Here is a 22,033-nt window from a genome sequence, read left to right as displayed (position 1 = left end):
CGAGCCGAGCAGCTCCCAGTTCATTTTGGTAGAAATGATGTAACTGTAATCCTTCAATATCACCAGTTTAATCTCTGTCAGATTTCTTAAGCAGATTAAATCATGTGCAAACGCCCGAGATCATCGGGATAGGAGCAAAAGCTTGATTAGTGGCGAAGCGAAATGGAAACAAAGGCAGCTGGGCCTGGTAGTCACGGGCTCCACGGACCCGAATGAAGAACAGGTGCCTGTGATTACAGCGTTTCATTACATCATCCCAGTCCATCCAGACGTACACAAACAACACAAGCTGACTTGGCAGGGAGTGAACGATGGGATCCAAGAAAAGCAAAGTGAGGGCCGGGGGTTTTGTGTTTGCGGAGTGTCATGCTCGATCACGAGAGAAACCTCGAACAGGCCCGACCGCGGCTTTGAAGCCGGGAAGCACCGGCGCTGTGGCTACCTCTGATGTCAGATCCAATATTCTGATTGCAAGCTATTTCCTGGATTAAGATTGTGTTTGTCGGGTAAGAAAGCAGCCGTCCTCGGATTGTATATCAGACACACTAATTACAGCATCCCACTTCACTTAGATGGAGCTTTACAATCCGGCGGCTGCGTGTGCGATGAGTATTACTCTGACACAAACACAGCAAACTGTGGCGGATTTTAAACAAGCTGCTAAATATATTTGTGACACGGTACATAACATTGATCTGAACCATTTGAGGTGCTGGTTCACCTGAAGACTAATGTTCTGTCCTCTTTTCCACGTATAAAGTTTAGAGGAAAATCCTAAATATTTGAAGTCTCCCTGTGGAGAAAATCCAGCTTTTAATGTAGTTTATATGTGTATGTGGTGTTTTTAATCTGCTTTAAGACAAAGCATGTGTAAGTTCATAAGTCGACAGCATTGCTGAGTATTTCCTCCTTAAAACTGCAGTGAACCAAAGACAGTCTCAAAAACACGCTTTGAAATCGCTGGTGTTTCTGACGTCACAAACTACCTTGTAACCAATCAGATCAACGTGTGATCGTCAACCAGTGGATCTCTGAGCTGAGTGAGTGAGTGGAGGCGGGGCTCATCTGCATATTCATAGAACCGCGCATCTAAATGAGAGGAGGGTGTCGAGTTACATTCAAGATATTTTAAGACATGAGCAAATGTTTTTCAAGGACCTTGTCCTTTTGGTGTTTAAAGATGAGTTTTAATGGATACAATTATCAGCTACAGAGAGACTTTAAGTCAACATTAGTTAAGCATGAATTAATGCATATTAGTGCACACATAATGTAAAGTGTTACTGAAACTTCAGTGTGATTCCAGCAAAACCCAAGACATCAAATGAGTAAATATTCTAATATTATAACAGTATATGTAACGCATTACAGCACATAAGCACAGAGGATCCCGAGAGTAGGCGTGGAGAACACGGCCTGCCAAACGCTCAGGGTTTACGGCACCGCGAGGATCTCTAAAGCAGAAGATGTTCAGAAAGATCTGCTGTGCATTTGCAGAATTATGAGCTGAACTGATTCCTTCTGAACGGCACAATCTGGATTTTGTGGTGCTTTTGAGGCTCGGCGGACATCTGCCTTAAGTGCGGCTACAAATGCGCTCTCGTTGCAGAGGAAATGCTTGTCAGATGATGTAAATAGACTTGCAGTTATGACTCAATCATGCTGAGGTTCTTCGGGAAGCTGAAGCCGCTCCTCTGAGAGCTCGGCCTCGTCCAGGAGCTTCGGCTCAGGACAGGAGCGTAACTCACGGCGGCCGTGCACGGGGTCACCGCTCGTGAAGATGCGAATCGAGAAACTCTAATAATAACATGTCAGCTCCAACGTGTGTGATGGAGAAAATTTCTATAAAACTGCAAAATTGCTAAAAGTGTAATTTAGGGAGCGTGTCAGGCGGCTTTGTTGTGCTCTTAAAAGAAGATGAACAAATCTGCAGCTAAACCTTGACTGCTGGACGTCTGTGTCATAATTCCACCGCTTCTTATTAAGTGCAAAGTTTTTGTGTCCTTGTGTGACTAAAATGAGTTGTGTTTGTGTGTGTAAATCAGCCGTGAGATGCTCTTTAAAGGCCAAACACGTGATTCAGTGCGTCTGCGCTTCTGCCCCGCCAGTCGAGGCACCATCAGCACTTTTGATTTCAGACTGTTTTTTAAATGTATGTCATTGTAAAGAATTAGTTTCAATTCAATACTTTAATGGGTACACTCTTAGAAATAAGGTTAAATTTGGTTCTATATAGAACTCTAGGTCTCATCTCAATTTTAAATCTTAAATCTCAATCTTTGATCACCAAAATTACATATTTAAACGTTTTTCCTTGAAAATAAATTTGTCATGTCTTCCAATATCTTGAATATAACTCGACACCCTTGCCTCATTTAGTATGCGTGGTTCTATGAATATGCAAATGAGCCCCGCCTCCACTCACTCACTCAGCTCAGTGATCCACTGGTTGACGATCACACGTAGATCTGATTGGTTACAAGGTAGTGTGTGACGTCAGAAACACCAGCGATTTCAAAGCGTGTTTTTGAGACTGTCTTTGGTTCACTGCAGTTTTAAGGAGGAAATACTCAGCAGTGCTGTCGACTTATGAATTTACACATGGTTTGTCTTAAAGCACATTAAAAACACCACAGAGACACATAAACAACTTTAAAAGTCTTTAGAAAAACAAATAATAATAACGTGCAAAAGAATTTGAAGAAGAACACTGCAAAATGGACATGAGGCTATATTTCCGCAACGGCTTCGCGTAATAATACCAAACTTGGTACATGTCATCACAAGCATGACCTGAGGCTACTTGCAGCGTTTCGGCACAGCGCCACCTACTGATCGGGAGATATGGAAATGGCTATTTTTGCTGGTAACTTCTGAAGGTTTTGCCCAAAAATCTCTTTTGATTCATACCGAGTCAAACGATCCCCATTTTTTTCCACGTCGGCCATTTTGGGCAGCATCAGCCATTTTGAATTGTGCCGTGTAAATACTGTATTTTATGAACGCATGAGCGTATCGTTATGAAACTTGGTATGTGTCATCAGCACCATGCCCTATAGGTACACAAAAAGCTTTGAGACAGAAATCATAATGAAATTCCAAAAAATGCTAATGGCCATTTTAATGATCAGTTTGTCTTGATAGATTCCTTGAGTTATACAGAGAACAATATGTTTTTTTCCCCAGATTTTTTGCCTAAAATAATCTAAAAATGTCTTTAATCACTCATTGTTGCAGTTGGGCTGGTGCTTCCAGACATGTTTGCATAACTCTTCATGCCTTTTTTGTGATTGTCCCTGACAATTGCTTCTTTTAGCTATATTTCGAATTTGTTTGTAGTGATGAAGTGTGTTTTACAAGCTGTAAATCAGTAAGTGTACAGCATCACCTTTTTTTTTCAAAAGCTTTGAATTTTTTTTTTATAGCTTTGATTACTTTACTATTATTGTGACATTTGGAGAAAAAAAAACCCATTAGTTTACTAAAGTAGTAAAATGATCAACACATGCATTTTGTACAGGAAAAGGATCTGATGTTCAAGTGTTTCTATTGTTATTTGCATCCGTGGAGAGTAAAACAATGTATGTGCACGTAAATCATAAGGTTGTTAATTTACTTTTGAGTAAATTTCATCTAAACGAGTGTTGAGTGATGAGAATATACAAACAAATCAATAAAACAGAAATGAACGTTAATTTTTGGCTTAAAAAGACCATAGAGAGAATGTTCCCCAAAATAACCAAGCAGGAACCAAATATGGGGACGTTAGGAGAATATTCTGTGTGAAGAAACGATGAATGCTGAGGGTATTTTTGGACAAACCCATGTGTTAATTGTGCTGGTTTCAGAATAACTAAATAAATAACCAGCGTACAGTAGCAGAGGGCAGGGAAGATGTCTCTTTCTATTGTGTGTATTCAGACAGAAGGCGTTGCCTTTGGCCGGCTCCGGGGCACGAGGTGAGGAAACACAACAACAACACACAGCAAACGCAGCATGAAAGGTGTGTGTGTGTGTGTGTGATTCTCCCTCCGAGGGAAACATCACCTGTGAGAACATCCAGACTCCACAGCATCACGGCCAACAACTAACACTGTGAGACTAGTGTATTCTCACGCACACGTACAGAAAGGCCAGTGCTCGCATTTGACCTCTGCGGTTTGATGTTTATGTGCATTTGGATCATTTATTTATCTTTGGAATCTGTAAAATCCAATTATCACATCCCATTCCCAAACTGGTCAATCAATCTTTCATAATGCACACTTGAAACACCATCAATGCCTTATAGACAACTTATTTTATTCACAGTTTTATTCACAAAAATGGAATCAATACAATACAGTCAATCCATAAATGGCCACCACAAATACAGCCTATTCTTTCAAAATAGGCCTAATTAAGCACAGAGCTTTCTAGGTTTTGATAATCTGTCAAAATCAAAATCATTAATAAAAAGAGTCATGAATGAATAAAGTTATATGTTTGACTGGAGTTTTCTGCAGGCAGCATAACAGTGTCCTTTATGCTTTGGTAAATCTTTATAACATAAAAAAACTCGAAAAAAAATCTCAAATATGAGATAAAGTCAAAGTTGACATACGAAGTCATATTTATGAGATTAAAAAAAAGTGAAAATGATGACGTACTAAATAATAATTCATAATGTCAAGACAGTCGACATTTGAGATCAAGTCGAATATATTAAAACATCATAATTATGAGATAAAAGTACATTTCTATGGCATAATTATGACTTGTATGCCATAATTTCGACTTTAACTCATAATTATTACTTAGTATGTCATAGTTTCGACGGTGTCTTTAAAATTTCGATTATGACATTTTACGTATCAAAATTGTGATTTACAAAATCATTATTGTTTTCTTACGTTGCTTCCATATAGCGGATATTTAAGCAGAATATCCAGTGTGTTATTTAGCAGGAGGAGGGTTCGTGCGGCGGTCAGTCAGAGCTTTTCGCTCAGGCAGATCCTCAGACAACCTCCTCAGGGGTCCTTCAGTCACCCGGAAGAAGCGCCAATGTTTACAGTCGAGCGGCAGAAACACGTGTGTATGATGATCAACACAGGTTGCAGTCGCTGCTCTTGACTCTCTGTCTGTCTGCAGCGATAAAAACATCATCTGTGAAATAAGCATCATGAGAGTTGTTGGGTTGATCAGGTAATGTTAACACGACGCAGCGTTTACCGTGATTACAACGAGACGTGAATATGATGGTGTAAATCTGTGTGTGTGTTGCAGTGGCGGTAAAGACAGCTGTTATAACATGATGCAGTGTGTGTCTGCTGGCCACACTATAGTGGCCCTCGCCAACCTCAGGCCTCCTGCACACGGTAAGATCACAATAATGACTTTTCCCCATAATATTATCTCCCCAGACACCGCTAAATGCTCAGTTACAGTTATCAGGGATGTGATTTTTCCGGATTAATCCGGAATTCCGGATTTTCCGACCTGAAAATGTGATTTACGTGAATCATGCAGATCTGTAAAAAAAAAAAAAAAAAATGGGGGGCGGGGGGTAATCTCACAGCCGTCACCATGGTAACCCGGGACGGAACCACAATCGCCGCGAATCGCGGCCACACCGGGCGGCACGTCAACATGGTTACAGATGGCAGAGAGATGCAATCTTTCCCCGCCCAGCGAGTGCTTGAAACCCCCGCTGTCTCGTCCCACTTTTGGTTTGTTTGGCTTCCCATACTTGAAGTGCGTCAGAAACAGAGCGCGCGCGCGATCAGTTGTTGGTAATTTGTTGTGTAGCGTGCGCGACGCCGCATCCAATGTAGACAGCATTGCTTTTTTTTGTTTGAGGGCGCTTAACACACAGGCTCGTAGAAACGGGCCTGGCAGCTCGCGCCACTTCTAGACGCGGTGAAAGTTTCCTGATTGTGACGGATGGCCGAATTTACATGACACATTATAAATGAGCATAGTCTGCGATAGATACAGTGCCAAAAAGAAGAGGATAAAAGGGGATAAAGACAGAGGTAAAGTGATGTAGTGAATTAACAGTTTATCTAATTGCATAGGAGTAAGATACTATAAATTCATGGCAGTTATTTTTACCTTAAACTTAATGTTAGCAGTTGTTCCGAGTTCTCCATACTGTGTGATTTTGTTACAATCATGTCAGTTTTAAGACACATTTTTTATTATCACTTTTTTATTAATGTTTTACTCTACAGTTGTGCAGTTTTGGGGGGGAATACAGTACAGGCCAAAAGTTTGGAAACATTACTATTTTGAAAGAAGTTTCTTCGGCTCATCAAGCCTGCATTTATTTGATCAAAAATACAGATTTTTTTTATTTATTGTGATATATTATTACAATTTAAAATAATTGGTTTTCAATTTATTATACTTTAAATTATAATTTATTTCTGTGAAGCAAAGCTGAATTTTCAGGATCATTACTCCAGTCTTCAGCTTGTGACATCCGGTCTATCACATGATCCTTTAGAAATCATTCTAATATTCTGATTTATTATGAGTGTTGGAAACAGTTCTGCTGCCTAAAATATTTGATGAATAAAAGGTTAAAAAGAACTGCATTTATTCATTTATCCAAATATTTCCTAATATAAATCTTCTTTACTATCACTTTTTATCAATTTAACACATCCTTGCTGAATAAAAGTATTGATTTATTTCAAAAAAGAAAGAAAAAAATTACTGAACCCAAATTACTGACCAGTAGTGTAGATAGTTGTTACAAAAGATTTCTATTTTGTAAAAAAAAAAATTCTTCTTCTTTTTTATTTTAATTTTATAACTTTTTATTCATCAAAGTATCCTAAAAGTATCACAGGTTAGGTTATTAAAAAATATTAAGCAGCAGAACTGTTTCCAACTTTGCTAATGAATCATCATATTAGAATGATTTCTAAAGGACTGGAGAAATGATCCTGAAAATTCAGCTTTGCATCACAGAAAAAAAATGATAATTTAAAGTATAGTCTAAAAAATGGAAATCCAATTATTTTAAATTATTTTAAATTGTTGATGGCGCACTGTTGATGGCGTGGATTAGACACTTGTCATTGTTGTTATAATTATTATTACTACTATTATTATACTATACTATTACTATAGTATAGTAATTACTAGGCGCAGTGGATTAGACGCTTGGCTTTGATTTCCACTGCGACGCATCCACCAAATAAGTTGTCATTTGTCATACTGTACAAAAAAAGTTGCATGTTGCACAACTAGCTGTAAAATAAATTAAAATATATTTTTTGTTCAAATAAGTTGTTATGGGTCTTGCTTTACTATCCATATAGATCCGCCACCAGTTTGATCGGCAGGGCGGGGGGATGGAGGGGGGGGGGGGGTTGTTGGGGGTCTTAGTATATTTTCCTGCTTTTTTGTCCTTAGCCAATCACATGCCTGAGTTATAGCTTTTACAATAGGATATAAGGATCATGTGACACTGAAGACTGGAGTAATGATGCTGAAAATTCAGCTTTGATCACAGGAATAAATTACACTTTACTGTATATTCACATAGAAAACAGCTGATTTACACTGGAATAATATTTCACTGTTTTTACTGTATTTGTGAATAAATGAACACAGTCTTGGTGAGCAGAAGAGACTCTTTCAGAAGTATTAGAAATCTTACCAACCCCAAATTTTGAATATTCATGCATGTACTTATATGTGTGTGTTGTTGGTCAGCGGTGTCAGATGAGCTGGACAGTTTCATGTATCAGACCGTGGGTCACCAGGCTGTGGATCTGCTGGCGGAGGCCATGGATCTGCCCCTATACAGGCGCACTATCAAGGGCTCGAGTCTGCACACCGGCCGAGAATACAGCCAGACGGAGGGAGACGAGGTGGAGGATCTCTATCAGCTGCTCAAACTCGTCCAGGTAAAACACCTCAGCTTCTGCACCAGTGCTAGTGCTGTTCCAGTCCAGCAGAACCAGTGCTAGTGCTGTTCCAGTCCAGCAGAACCAGTGCTAGTGCTGTTGAGTTTCAGGGCTGAGAAAGAGTCACATTGCTACATTACAGAGAAATACTGATGAGCACTACAAATATAAACTAGCACATATAAAGCTTGCTGAAGCGCACCGGCACAAATAATGATTATGAATGTGTCAGAAAGGAGACTGTCTCAGCATTAATAGTTTATTAATAAACAGTGTTTTCTGAGTCAGTGTCAGATGCAGTGATGAAGTTGACAACGCTATCATAAAAAGAAAGGGAAATAGATGCTAAAACATGTCATGTAGTAAAGCTCGGTGCTCATTTAGGGCTGTATTATGATAATCAACGAATCTGTCCTTGATTAATCGGATGAACCATCTAAACATTTCCACATATTAAACCACAGAACTTCTGATTGCTTACCATTGTGAAGCAGAAGTTATAATATAGTTGACAGTAGAGCTGCACGATTAATCGTTAAAAGATTACGATCTCGATTCAAACACCCACTCGATCTTATTCCTAAATGACAACCGTTCTCCTGTCGATTAAACCTTTGACAAGTGCGATTACAGCGAACATTCAGATCTGCGTTCTGATCCAGAGAGAGCCGTTGCTATTCATGTTTAGATATGAAACAGCTTCACAAACAGTCTTTTCAACCACACAGTTTCATTATTTACAATATACAATACATATGTATATTATACAGAAACGCTGATTCATTCAGTAATGAGTCTATATGATTGAGTCAATGAATCATTAATTTAAGAGATTCGTTCAGAAATGCTGATTCATCCAGTAATGAAACGAGTGAAGTCTTTATGATTGAGTCAATGAATCATTAATTTAAGAGATTCGTTCAGAAATGCTGATTCATCCAGTAATGAAGCAAGTTAAGTCTATATGATTGAGTCAATGAATCATTAATTTAAGAGATTCGTTTAGAAATGCTGATTCATCCAGTAATGAAACAAGTGAAGTGTTTATGATTGAGTCAATGAATCATTCATTTAAGAGATTTGTTTAGAAATGCTGATTCATCCAGTAATGAAACAAGTGAAGTCTTTATGATTGAGTCAATGAATCATTCATTTAAGAGATTCGTTTAGAAATGCTGATTCATCCAGTAATGAAGCAAGTGAAGTCTTTATGATTGAGTCAATGAATCATTCATTTAAGAGATTCGTTTAGAAATGCTGATTCATCCAGTAATGAAGCAAGTGAAGTCTATATGATTGAGTCAATGAATCACTAATTTAAGAGATTCGTTTAGAAATACTGATTCATCCAGTAATGAAGCAAGTGAAGTCTATATGATTGAGTCAATGAATCATTCATTTAAGAGATTCGTTTAGAAATAATGATTCATCCAGTAATGAAACAAGTGAAGTCTTTATGATTGAGTCAATGAATCATTCATTTAAGAGATTCGTTTAGAAATGCTGATTCATCCAGTAATGAAGCAAGTGAAGTCTATATGATTGAGTCAATGAATCATTCATTTAAGAAATTCGTTTAGAAATGCTGATTCATCCAGTAATGAAACAAGTGAAGTCTTTATGATTGAGTCAATGAATCATTCATTTAAGAGATTCGTTTAGAAATGCTGATTCATCCAGCAATGAAGCAAGTGAAGTCTATATGATTGAGTCAATGAATCATTAATTTAAGAGATTCGTTTAGAAATGCTGATTCATCCAGTAATGAAACAAGTGAAGTCTTTATGATTGAGTCAATGAATCATTAATTTAAGAGATTCGTTCAGAAACGCTGATTCATCCAGTAATGAAGCAAGTGAAGTCTATATGATTGAGTCAATGAATCATTAATTTAAGAGATTTGTTTAGAAATGCTGATTCATCCAGTAATGAAGCAAGTGAAGTCTTTATGATTGAGTCATTGAATCATTAATTTAAGAGATTCATTCAGAAACGCTGATTCATCCAGGAATGAAACAAGTGAAGTCTATATGATCGAGTTAATGAATCATTCATTTAAGAGATTTGTTCAGAAATGTTGATTCATCCAGTAATGAAACAAGTGAAGTCTTTATGATTGAGTCAATGAATCATTAATATAAGAGATTCGTTCAGAAACGCTGATTCATCCAGTAATGAAACAAGTATTTATTAGTGAGTCATTGAATCATTCATTTAACCATTTTTTAAAAGTAATTCATTCCATTTAATTACACATTTTAAATAGACTGCAGCAATGAACATTTTGTCAGAACTTCTATTAAATTATGTTTTGTTTAGTTGTCTGTTCAGAATCGTGCTCGTGATTCTCAGTTTAGCCAGATTCAAGCAGCTCTACTGTGCGCGATCACGTCAAGGATCAGACAGATTTCTGTGTGCATCATCAAAAGTGGTTAAGAAAAGTGCCACGGCGAAGGTGAATTTAAAGGAAACAGTATTTGCTGGACTGGTAGCCATAGTCACAGTGTTGTAAAATGTGAGCGTTCAGCTGAAGGAGGTTTTGCTGCACATCTGATGTCCTAATAATTGATGTGTTGTGATTGATGAGTGCGTTGTGTCTGTCAGCTGATGTGATGTGTTTGCTCGCATCACTTCCTGAATCTGAGGAGAAATGAGAGAGTTTGAGGCCCGACAGACGCGTTCCCCTTGTTTTCACACAAGACTGGCATCCGATTTTAAGGGCTTGTTGTTTTGGGCTGGAGGAGGTCAGATGTGTGTGTGCGGATCTGAAGTTAACCATTCAGCCTCCGATCTCCATCTCCTTCAGCGAGGCAGCACAGCTCTGTGATCCAAACAACACGCAGTTAACTCTTGTGAACACCTCTTAATAATACAGATAAAATAACTGTTTGAGGATGAACAAAGAACCAAACAAATGCAACAAAAAGTACAAATTATTCATTCATATTCAAATTAAAAATTAAATCTTGTTAAACGTGGTGTATAAGAAAAAGATATGCGTATGATTATTCTGATTATTCTTTTAGGTTATTTCTATGATTAATCCTTTCAAACATTATTCTTGTATTGATCCATTTATGCTTTTTTGTCTATTGTATTTAAAATCATATAGTCATAGTTACACTCATCTTCTCATTTTATTTCAGTTTACGAAAATGTTTTTTGACCAATGGTTTTAGTCTTCGTTTCAGTTTTCGTTTATGAAAATAACCTTGGTCTGATTTAATACAAAATTGGCCAAATTCCATATCATTCCATGACGTTATACAGTAAATTCCATGTTTGTGATTCTGCGGATCTGTCTGCATTTTCCACATCCGAACACATGACCTGAGAGTGTGGAGAAGATGGCAGAACTTCCCCTTTAAACCTCAGTGTACCTGATCAGGTGTGTGTGAAGATCTGCTGTACTCTAAACACTACAGGGTCAGGGGTCAGGGGTCAGGGGTCATTGCCTCCAGGGTATCAGATGGACCTCCTGATGGCGTGTGTGTGTGTGTGTGTTCTCGGTTTATGAGGACACAAATGTGTATAATGACATGAGTAATACTAGGGGTGTGTGGTATTAATACCATATTCTTATCGAATAATAAGACACAACAGGGCTGTTACCATCAAATGAAGTCAGCATCAACATTGATGTTTCCAGTGCCGAGGAAACAGAATCTGCTTCTGAACTGGATTTAGATGCGTTCACACACACTGTTTAATGCAGATCAGAGGGACATCAATGTGTTTAACACATGCAGAAATAATGCTCTGATGGTTTAAACATAAAACGTTGAATATTGATATATTGAAATTATTATAAAAAAATGAAAAGATACTTTAAATGTGAGATTAAAGGCTCCAATAGGTGTCAGTGAGTCACTGTTAATGAGCGAATCATTGCGATTCAACCGATTCATTCAAACCAGGGGGCCAATGTTTCATAAAGCACTGAAGCTTCCCCGGGCGCCGCCATTGATTAGCGGACCATCAACTGCTGTTAGCATTCCCATTGACTCCCATTCATTTTGGCGTCAGTTTGACAGCGAATAACTTCACATCTGAGGCGTTTAAAGACTCCATTTGTCCATTATTTATTTCTAAAGAAACACGAAAATGTATAAAAGGCTCCATTACCTTGTATCTAACGTTATGGCCCCGTAGAAGCAGTTTTTGTAAAAATAGGCTAACGATTGTGTCATAACCACGCGACTCTCTGTCGCACAGTGGAGAGATTACCGTATGGACAGGAGGAGAAGCTCGCGGGTGATCGGGGGGACGTGGAGGCAAAATGACAATATAATTAATCAGAATACTTAGCAAGAGTTTCTCCTGCTCCAACTCATGGACAGCTCCTACTCACGCTCTCCGTCTCTGCAAGATTCGGAAGGGAATGATTCAGATTTCTCTCGGCACAGCTACTAGAAGACAGACGGGTTGCTCACGTCACATCTACGTCATCAAGCTCAGTGTGAGTCTGCGCAGTCGCTCAGCCATCAGGGAGAGAGTGCTTCTAATTGACTTCACTTTTCTCCGTTGAAACCTATGGGGTCGCTGTGTCCATTTCTTTTACTGTCTATGATTCAAACGACTGATTCATTCAGGAACAAAGCTTGTGACTGTCTTAATGTGTGAGTCATTGAATCATTCACTCAAGCGATTCGTTCATTCACCGCCGTGTGTCAGAACAGTCCTGTGGTTGTGTTTGGAACTATTTTCGTTAGCAATACTGTGTCTAAAATGTGAATTTATTGAATTGAACATTGATATTTGGAGAAAAAATGCCACTCTTCATATGATGTTGATTTACTATATTAAATGAGATAAAAATAAAATACATACAGAGGTATTTTGCCCCTTGTCTTGAATATTGAGGGCATTATAAAGGCTTTTTAATAACTACATCATGCAGTGAAAGCGTGTGCTCTCTGTGACCATGAAATCAAAATGGACATTTTTTATGATTTTATGGAATAATGTAGGATTTACTGTAAATGATTTATCGGTGCACATCATCATTATTGTGTTAATAATGTTGAATCAGAATAAGTTCCTCTTGCAGTATCTCTTCTCTTCTCTGATGATGTGGGCGGGGCAACCTGTCACTCACATGAGATCAGCCAATAGCAAACCACAACCAGCCAATCAATTCCCCACAGACACAATCAAGCCCCGCCCACATTTGTTCTTGTTCCTGAAGCGTTTCACTGATATATATACGGCACAATAGAGAAGAAAAGACCTGCGCAACTTCCATTTCATGCTAACTTTAATGTTTATTAACAAAGAGACTCGTTATATACACTGCCGTTCAAAAGTTTGGTGTCTGTAAGATTTTTTAAAAATAAAGTAATACTTTTATTCATCAAGGACGCATTAAATTGATCAAAAGTGACAGTAAAGACATTTATAATGTTGCAAAAGATTCTATTTCAAATAAATGCTGTTCTTTTGAACTTTCTATTCATCAAAGAATCCTGAAACATAACGTTTCACAGTGTCCACAAAAATATGATCTGTTTTCAACTGATAATAATCATAAATGTTTCTTGATCATCAAATCCTCATATTAGAGTGATTTGTGAAGGATCATGTGACACTGAAGACTGGAGTAATGATGCTGAACATTCAGCTTTGATCACAGGAATAAATTACACTTTACTGTATATTCACAATATTAATTATAATAATATTTCACTGTTTTTACCATATTTGTTTATCAGAGTAATGCAGAGCAGAAGAGACTCTTTCACAAGCAATCTGAGGAAACACAGAACTGTGCTGAAACAGCATCTTTGGACATTTATAACTGTAAAACAGTATTAATGTTTATGTTTCAGCTTTACATTATTTTTCACACTATTTATATAGTTTTATTGTCACATGATCAACATTATGCCATAAACACTGTCGATACAGATATTCTCCTGCACAAGTTTCTAGCATTATTTCATCATCAGAACATCGATTAAACATTCATTTTGATGATGACAAAATTAGCCAAATAAAAAAAGTTTCTTTGTACGTCCAAATTATTTGAAGAAATCAAAAAGATTTTAGTTGAGGCTCGTGTGTGATTCGGCCTGACAGGAGTGTGTGTTCTGCTCCTGGAGTGTGTGTTCTGCTCCAGGAGTGTGTGATTCGGCCTGACAGGAGTGTGTGTTCTGCTCCTGGAGTGTGTGTTCTGCTCCAGGAGTGTGTGTTCTGCTCCAGGAGTGTGTGTTCTGCTCCAGGAGTGTGTGTTCTGCTCCAGGAGTGTGTGTTCTGCTCCAGGAGTGTGTGTTCTGCTCCAGGAGTGTGTGTTCTGCTCCAGGAGTGTGTGTTCTGCTCCAGGAGTGTGTGTTCTGCTCCAGGAGTGTGTGTTCTGCTCCTGGAGTGTGTGTTCTGCTCCAGGAGTGTGTGTTCTGCTCCAGGAGTGTGTGTTCTGTTCCTGGAGTGTGTGTTCTGCTCCAGGAGTGTGTGTTCTGCTCCAGGAGTGTGTGTTCTGCTCCAGGAGTGTGTGTTCTGCTCCAGGAGTGTGTGTTCTGTTCCTGGAGTGTGTGTTCTGCTCCAGGAGTGTGTGTTCTGCTCCAGGAGTGTGTGTTCTGCTCCAGGAGTGTGTGTTCTGCTCCAGAAGAGTGTGTGTTCTGCTCCAGGAGTGTGTGTTCTGCTCCAGGAGTGTGTGTTCTGCTCCAGGAGTGTGTGTTCTGCTCCAGGAGTGTGTGTTCTGCTCCAGGAGTGTGTGTTCTGCTCCAGGAGTGTGTGTTCTGTTCCTGGAGTGTGTGTTCTGCTCCAGGAGTGTGTGTTCTGTTCCTGGAGTGTGTGTTCTGCTCCAGGAGTGTGTGTTCTGCTCCAGGAGTGTGTGTTCTGCTCCAGGAGTGTGTGTTCTGTTCCTGGAGTGTGTGTTCTGCTCCAGGAGTGTGTGTTCTGCTCCAGGAGTGTGTGTTCTGCTCCAGGAGTGTGTGTTCTGCTCCAGGAGTGTGTGTTCTGCTCCAGGAGTGTGTGTTCTGCTCCAGGAGTGTGTGTTCTGCTCCAGGAGTGTGTGTTCTGCTCCAGAAGAGTGTGTGTTCTGCTCCAGGAGTGTGCGTTCTGCTCCAGGAGTGTGTGTTCTGTTCCTGGAGTGTGTGTTCTGCTCCAGGAGTGTGTGTTCTGCTCCAGGAGTGTGTGTTCTGCTCCAGGAGTGTGTGTTCTGTTCCAGGAGTGTGTGTTCTGCTCCAGGAGTGTGTGTTCTGTTCCTGGAGTGTGTGTTCTGCTCCAGGAGTGTGTGTTCTGCTCCAGGAGTGTGTGTTCTGCTCCAGGAGTGTGTGTTCTGTTCCTGGAGTGTGTGTTCTGCTCCAGGAGTGTGTGTTCTGTTCCTGGAGTGTGTGTTCTGCTCCAGGAGTGTGTGTTCTGCTCCAGGAGTGTGTGTTCTGCTCCAGGAGTGTGTGTTCTGCTCCAGAAGAGTGTGTGTTCTGCTCCAGGAGTGTGTGTTCTGCTCCAGGAGTGTGTGTTCTGCTCCAGGAGTGTGTGTTCTGCTCCAGGAGTGTGTGTTCTGCTCCAGGAGTGTGTGTTCTGCTCCAGGAGTGTGTGTTCTGTTCCTGGAGTGTGTGTTCTGCTCCAGGAGTGTGTGTTCTGCTCCAGGAGTGTGTGTTCTGCTAGTGTGTGTTCTGCTCCAGGAGTGTGTGTTCTGTTCCTGGAGTGTGTGTTCTGCTCCAGGAGTGTGTGTTCTGCTCCAGGAGTGTGTGTTCTGCTCCAGGAGTGTGTGTTCTGCTCCAGAAGAGTGTGTGTTCTGCTCCAGGAGTGTGTGTTCTGTTCCTGGAGTGTGTGTTCTGCTCCAGGAGTGTGTGTTCTGCTCCAGGAGTGTGTGTTCTGCTCCAGGAGTGTGTGTTCTGTTCCTGGAGTGTGTGTTCTGCTCCAGGAGTGTGTGTTCTGCTCCAGGAGTGTGTGTTCTGCTCCAGGAGTGTGTGTTCTGCTCCAGGAGTGTGTGTTCTGCTCCAGAAGAGTGTGTGTTCTGCTCCAGGAGTGTGTGTTCTGCTCCAGAAGAGTGTGTGTTCTGTTCCTGGAGTGTGTGTTCTGCTCCAGGAGTGTGTGTTCTGTTCCTGGAGTGTGTGTTCTGCTCCAGGAGTGTGTGTTCTGCTCCAGGAGTGTGTGTTCTGCTCCAGGAGTGTGTGTTCTGTTCCTGGAGTGTGTGTTCTGCTCCAGGAGTGTGTGTTCTGCTCCAGGAGTGTGTGTTCTGTTCCTGGAGTGTGTGTTCTGCTCCAGGAGTGTGTGTTCTGCTCCAGGAGTGTGTGTTCTGTTCCTGGAGTGTGTGTTCTGCTCCAGGAGTGTGTGTTCTGTTCCTGGAGTGTGTGTTCTGCTCCAGGAGTGTGTGTTCTGCTCCAGGAGTGTGTGTTCTGCTCCAGGAGTGTGTGTTCTGCTCCAGGAGTGTGTGTTCTGCTCCAGAAGAGTGTGTGTTCTGCTCCAGGAGTGTGTGTTCTGCTCCAGGAGTGTGTGTTCTGTTCCTGGAGTGTGTGTTCTGCTCCAGGAGTGTGTGTTCTGTTCCTGGAGTGTGTGTTCTGCTCCAGGAGTGTGTGTTCTGCTAGTGTGTGTTCTGCTCCAGGAGTGTGTGTTCTGTTCCTGGAGTGTGTGTTCTGCTCCAGGAGTGTGTGTTCTGCTAGTGTGTGTTCTGCTCCAGGAGTGTGTGTTCTGCTAGTGTGTGTTCTGCTAGTGTGTGTTCTGCTCCAGGAGTGTGTGTTCTGCTAGTGTGTGTTCTGCTCCAGGAGTGTGTGTTCTGCTCCAGGAGTGTGTGTTCTGCTCCAGGAGTGTGTGTTCTGCTAGTGTGTGTTCTGCTCCAGGAGTGTGTGTTCTGCTAGTGTGTGTTCTGCTAGTGTGTGTTCTGCTCCTGGAGTGTGTGTTCTGCTCCAGGAGTGTGTGTTCTGCTAGTGTGTGTTCTGCTAGTGTGTGTTCTGCTCCTGGAGTGTGTGTTCTGCTCCTGGAGTGTGTGTTCTGCTCCAGGAGTGTGTGTTCTGCTAGTGTGTGTTCTGCTCCAGGAGTGTGTGTTCTGCTCCAGGAGTGTGTGTTCTGCTCCAGGAGTGTGTGTTCTGCTAGTGTGTGTTCTGCTCCAGGAGTGTGTGTTCTGCTCCAGGAGTGTGTGTTCTGCTCCAGGAGTGTGTGTTCTGCTAGTGTGTGTTCTGCTCCAGGAGTGTGTGTTCTGCTAGTGTGTGTTCTGCTAGTGTGTGTTCTGCTCCTGGAGTGTGTGTTCTGTTCCAGGAGTGTGTGTTCTGCTCCAGGAGTGTGTGTTCTGCTAGTGTGTGTTCTGCTCCAGGAGTGTGTGTTCTGTTCCAGGAGTGTGTGTTCTGCTCCAGGAGTGTGTGTTCTGCTAGTGTGTGTTCTGCTCCAGGAGTGTGTGTTCTGCTAGTGTGTGTTCTGCTAGTGTGTGTTCTGCTCCAGGAGTGTGTGTTCTGCTAGTGTGTGTTCTGCTCCAGGAGTGTGTTCTGCTCCAGGAGTGTGTGTTCTGCTAGTGTGTGTTCTGCTCCAGGAGTGTGTGTTCTGCTAGTGTGTGTTCTGCTCCAGGAGTGTGTGTTCTGCTCCAGGAGTGTGTGTTCTGTTCCTGGAGTGTGTGTTCTGCTAGTGTGTGTTCTGCTCCAGGAGTGTGTGTTCTGCTCCAGGAGTGTGTGTTCTGCTAGTGTGTGTTCTGCTAGTGTGTGTTCTGTTCCAGGAGTGTGTGTTCTGCTAGTGTGTGTTCTGCTCCAGGAGTGTGTGTTCTGCTAGTGTGTGTTCTGCTAGTGTGTGTTCTGCTCCAGGAGTGTGTGTTCTGCTAGTGTGTGTTCTGCTCCAGGAGTGTGTGTTCTGCTCCAGGAGTGTGTGTTCTGCTAGTGTGTGTTCTGCTCCAAGAGTGTGTGTTCTGCTCCAGGAGTGTGTGTTCTGCTAGTGTGTGTTCTGCTCCAGGAGTGTGTGTTCTGCTAGTGTGTGTTCTGCTAGTGTGTGTTCTGCTCCAGGAGTGTGTGTTCTGCTAGTGTGTGTTCTGCTCCAGGAGTGTGTGTTCTGTTCCAGGAGTGTGTGTTCTGCTCCAGGAGTGTGTGTTCTGCTCCAGGAGTGTGTGTTCTGCTCCAGGAGTGTGTGTTCTGCTAGTGTGTGTTCTGCTCCAGGAGTGTGTGTTCTGCTCCAGGAGTGTGTGTTCTGCTCCAGGAGTGTGTGTTCTGCTAGTGTGTGTTCTGCTCCAGGAGTGTGTGTTCTGCTCCAGGAGTGTGTGTTCTGCTAGTGTGTGTTCTGCTCCAGGAGTGTGTGTTCTGCTCCAGGAGTGTGTGTTCTGCTAGTGTGTGTTCTGCTAGTGTGTGTTCTGTTCCAGGAGTGTGTGTTCTGCTCCAGGAGTGTGTGTTCTGCTAGTGTGTGTTCTGCTAGTGTGTGTTCTGTTCCAGGAGTGTGTGTTCTGCTAGTGTGTGTTCTGTTCCAGGAGTGTGTGTTCTGCTCCAGGAGTGTGTGTTCTGCTAGTGTGTGTTCTGCTAGTGTGTGTTCTGCTCCAGGAGTGTGTGTTCTGCTCCAGGAGTGTGTGTTCTGCTAGTGTGTGTTCTGCTAGTGTGTGTTCTGTTCCAGGAGTGTGTGTTCTGCTAGTGTGTGTTCTGCTCCAGGAGTGTGTGTTCTGCTAGTGTGTGTTCTGCTAGTGTGTGTTCTGTTCCAGGAGTGTGTGTTCTGCTAGTGTGTGTTCTGTTCCAGGAGTGTGTGTTCTGCTAGTGTGTGTTCTGCTCCAGGAGTGTGTGTTCTGCTAGTGTGTGTTCTGCTAGTGTGTGTTCTGCTCCAGGAGTGTGTGTTCTGCTAGTGTGTGTTCTGTTCCAGGAGTGTGTGTTCTGCTCCAGGAGTGTGTGTTCTGCTAGTGTGTGTTCTGCTAGTGTGTGTTCTGCTCCAGGAGTGTGTGTTCTGCTCCAGGAGTGTGTGTTCTGCTAGTGTGTGTTCTGCTAGTGTGTGTTCTGTTCCAGGAGTGTGTGTTCTGCTAGTGTGTGTTCTGCTCCAGGAGTGTGTGTTCTGCTAGTGTGTGTTCTGCTAGTGTGTGTTCTGTTCCAGGAGTGTGTGTTCTGCTAGTGTGTGTTCTGTTCCAGGAGTGTGTGTTCTGCTAGTGTGTGTTCTGCTAGTGTGTGTTCTGTTCCAGGAGTGTGTGTTCTGCTAGTGTGTGTTCTGTTCCAGGAGTGTGTGTTCTGCTAGTGTGTGTTCTGCTAGTGTGTGTTCTGTTCCAGGAGTGTGTGTTCTGCTAGTGTGTGTTCTGCTAGTGTGTGTTCTGTTCCAGGAGTGTGTGTTCTGCTCCAGGAGTGTGTGTTCTGCTCCAGGAGTGTGTGTTCTGCTCCAGGAGTGTGTGTTCTGCTCCAGGAGTGTGTGTTCTGCTAGTGTGTGTTCTGTTCCAGGAGTGTGTGTTCTGCTCCAGGAGTGTGTGTTCTGCTCCAGGAGTGTGTGTTCTGCTCCAGGAGTGTGTGTTCTGCTAGTGTGTGTTCTGCTCCAGGAGTGTGTGTTCTGCTCCAGGAGTGTGTGTTCTGCTCCAGGAGTGTGTGTTCTGCTCCAGGAGTGTGTGTTCTGCTAGTGTGTGTTCTGTTCCAGGAGTGTGTGTTCTGCTAGTGTGTGTTCTGCTAGTGTGTGTTCTGCTAGTGTGTGTTCTGCTCCAGGAGTGTGTGTTCTGCTCCAGGAGTGTGTGTTCTGCTCCAGGAGTGTGTGTTCTGCTCCAGGAGTGTGTGTTCTGCTCCAGGAGTGTGTGTTCTGCTCCAGGAGTGTGTGTTCTGCTAGTGTGTGTTCTGTTCCAGGAGTGTGTGTTCTGCTAGTGTGTGTTCTGCTAGTGTGTGTTCTGCTCCAGGAGTGTGTGTTCTGCTCCAGGAGTGTGTGTTCTGCTCCAGGAGTGTGTGTTCTGCTCCAGGAGTGTGTGTTCTGCTCCAGGAGTGTGTGTTCTGCTAGTGTGTGTTCTGCTCCAGGAGTGTGTGTTCTGCTAGTGTGTGTTCTGCTAGTGTGTGTTCTGCTCCAGGAGTGTGTGTTCTGCTCCAGGAGTGTGTGTTCTGCTCCAGGAGTGTGTGTTCTGCTAGTGTGTGTTCTGTTCCAGGAGTGTGTGTTCTGCTAGTGTGTGTTCTGCTAGTGTGTGTTCTGTTCCAGGAGTGTGTGTTCTGCTAGTGTGTGTTCTGCTAGTGTGTGTTCTGTTCCAGGAGTGTGTGTTCTGCTAGTGTGTGTTCTGCTAGTGTGTGTTCTGCTCCAGGAGTGTGTGTTCTGCTAGTGTGTGTTCTGTTCCAGGAGTGTGTGTTCTGCTAGTGTGTGTTCTGCTAGTGTGTGTTCTGTTCCAGGAGTGTGTGTTCTGTTCCAGGAGTGTGTGTTCTGCTCCAGGAGTGTGTGTTCTGTTCCAGGAGTGTGTGTTCTGCTAGTGTGTGTTCTGTTCCAGGAGTGTGTGTTCTGTTCCAGGAGTGTGTGTTCTGTTCCAGGAGTGTGTGTTCTGTTCCAGGAGTGTGTGTTCTGTTCCAGGAGTGTGTGTTCTGCTCCAGGAGTGTGTGTTCTGCTAGTGTGTGTTCTGTTCCAGGAGTGTGTGTTCTGTTCCAGGAGTGTGTGTTCTGTTCCAGGAGTGTGTGTTCTGTTCCAGGAGTGTGTGTTCTGCTAGTGTGTGTTCTGTTCCAGGAGTGTGTGTTCTGTTCCAGGAGTGTGTGTTCTGTTCCAGGAGTGTGTGTTCTGTTCCAGGAGTGTGTGTTCTGCTCCAGGAGTGTGTGTTCTGCTAGTGTGTGTTCTGCTCCAAGAGTGTGTGTTCTGCTCCAGGAGTGTGTGTTCTGCTAGTGTGTGTTCTGCTCCAGGAGTGTGTGTTCTGCTAGTGTGTGTTCTGCTAGTGTGTGTTCTGCTCCAGGAGTGTGTGTTCTGCTAGTGTGTGTTCTGCTCCAGGAGTGTGTGTTCTGTTCCAGGAGTGTGTGTTCTGCTCCAGGAGTGTGTGTTCTGCTCCAGGAGTGTGTGTTCTGCTCCAGGAGTGTGTGTTCTGCTAGTGTGTGTTCTGCTCCAGGAGTGTGTGTTCTGCTCCAGGAGTGTGTGTTCTGCTCCAGGAGTGTGTGTTCTGCTAGTGTGTGTTCTGCTCCAGGAGTGTGTGTTCTGCTCCAGGAGTGTGTGTTCTGCTAGTGTGTGTTCTGCTCCAGGAGTGTGTGTTCTGCTCCAGGAGTGTGTGTTCTGCTAGTGTGTGTTCTGCTAGTGTGTGTTCTGTTCCAGGAGTGTGTGTTCTGCTCCAGGAGTGTGTGTTCTGCTAGTGTGTGTTCTGCTAGTGTGTGTTCTGTTCCAGGAGTGTGTGTTCTGCTAGTGTGTGTTCTGTTCCAGGAGTGTGTGTTCTGCTCCAGGAGTGTGTGTTCTGCTAGTGTGTGTTCTGCTAGTGTGTGTTCTGCTCCAGGAGTGTGTGTTCTGCTCCAGGAGTGTGTGTTCTGCTAGTGTGTGTTCTGCTAGTGTGTGTTCTGTTCCAGGAGTGTGTGTTCTGCTAGTGTGTGTTCTGCTCCAGGAGTGTGTGTTCTGCTAGTGTGTGTTCTGCTAGTGTGTGTTCTGTTCCAGGAGTGTGTGTTCTGCTAGTGTGTGTTCTGTTCCAGGAGTGTGTGTTCTGCTAGTGTGTGTTCTGCTCCAGGAGTGTGTGTTCTGCTAGTGTGTGTTCTGCTAGTGTGTGTTCTGCTCCAGGAGTGTGTGTTCTGCTAGTGTGTGTTCTGTTCCAGGAGTGTGTGTTCTGCTCCAGGAGTGTGTGTTCTGCTAGTGTGTGTTCTGCTAGTGTGTGTTCTGCTCCAGGAGTGTGTGTTCTGCTCCAGGAGTGTGTGTTCTGCTAGTGTGTGTTCTGCTAGTGTGTGTTCTGTTCCAGGAGTGTGTGTTCTGCTAGTGTGTGTTCTGCTCCAGGAGTGTGTGTTCTGCTAGTGTGTGTTCTGCTAGTGTGTGTTCTGTTCCAGGAGTGTGTGTTCTGCTAGTGTGTGTTCTGTTCCAGGAGTGTGTGTTCTGCTAGTGTGTGTTCTGCTAGTGTGTGTTCTGTTCCAGGAGTGTGTGTTCTGCTAGTGTGTGTTCTGTTCCAGGAGTGTGTGTTCTGCTAGTGTGTGTTCTGCTAGTGTGTGTTCTGTTCCAGGAGTGTGTGTTCTGCTAGTGTGTGTTCTGCTAGTGTGTGTTCTGTTCCAGGAGTGTGTGTTCTGCTCCAGGAGTGTGTGTTCTGCTCCAGGAGTGTGTGTTCTGCTCCAGGAGTGTGTGTTCTG

The 22,033-nt window shown here is 42.9% G+C and overlaps 1 protein-coding gene across 3 annotated transcripts in view; it reads left to right on the top strand.

The window, feature by feature from the left end:
- The first annotated feature begins 5,007 nt into the window (after positions 1 to 5,007).
- The window catches only part of dph6 (diphthamine biosynthesis 6), a 113,440-nt gene continuing 96,414 nt past the window's right edge, over positions 5,008 to 22,033 (top strand). The window contains exons 1-3 of one of the 3 annotated variants that reach the window (XM_081347610.1): positions 5,008 to 5,184; positions 5,266 to 5,357; positions 7,708 to 7,901. In XM_081347610.1, coding sequence (XP_081203736.1) covers positions 5,162 to 5,184; positions 5,266 to 5,357; positions 7,708 to 7,901 — 309 coding nt within the window. In that variant the 5' untranslated portion in view covers positions 5,008 to 5,161. The remainder of the gene's footprint in view (positions 5,185 to 5,265; positions 5,358 to 7,707; positions 7,902 to 22,033) is intronic. The other 2 variants (XM_081347612.1, XM_081347611.1) reach the window with 2 other exon arrangements.

Source organism: Scardinius erythrophthalmus (genome assembly GCF_964197995.2).
Source record: "Scardinius erythrophthalmus genome assembly, chromosome: 19".
Lineage (NCBI taxonomy): Eukaryota > Metazoa > Chordata > Actinopteri > Cypriniformes > Leuciscidae > Scardinius > Scardinius erythrophthalmus.
The sequence above is the reverse complement of the archived record's forward strand: the minus strand, read 5'-3'. Positions and strand labels throughout refer to the sequence as shown.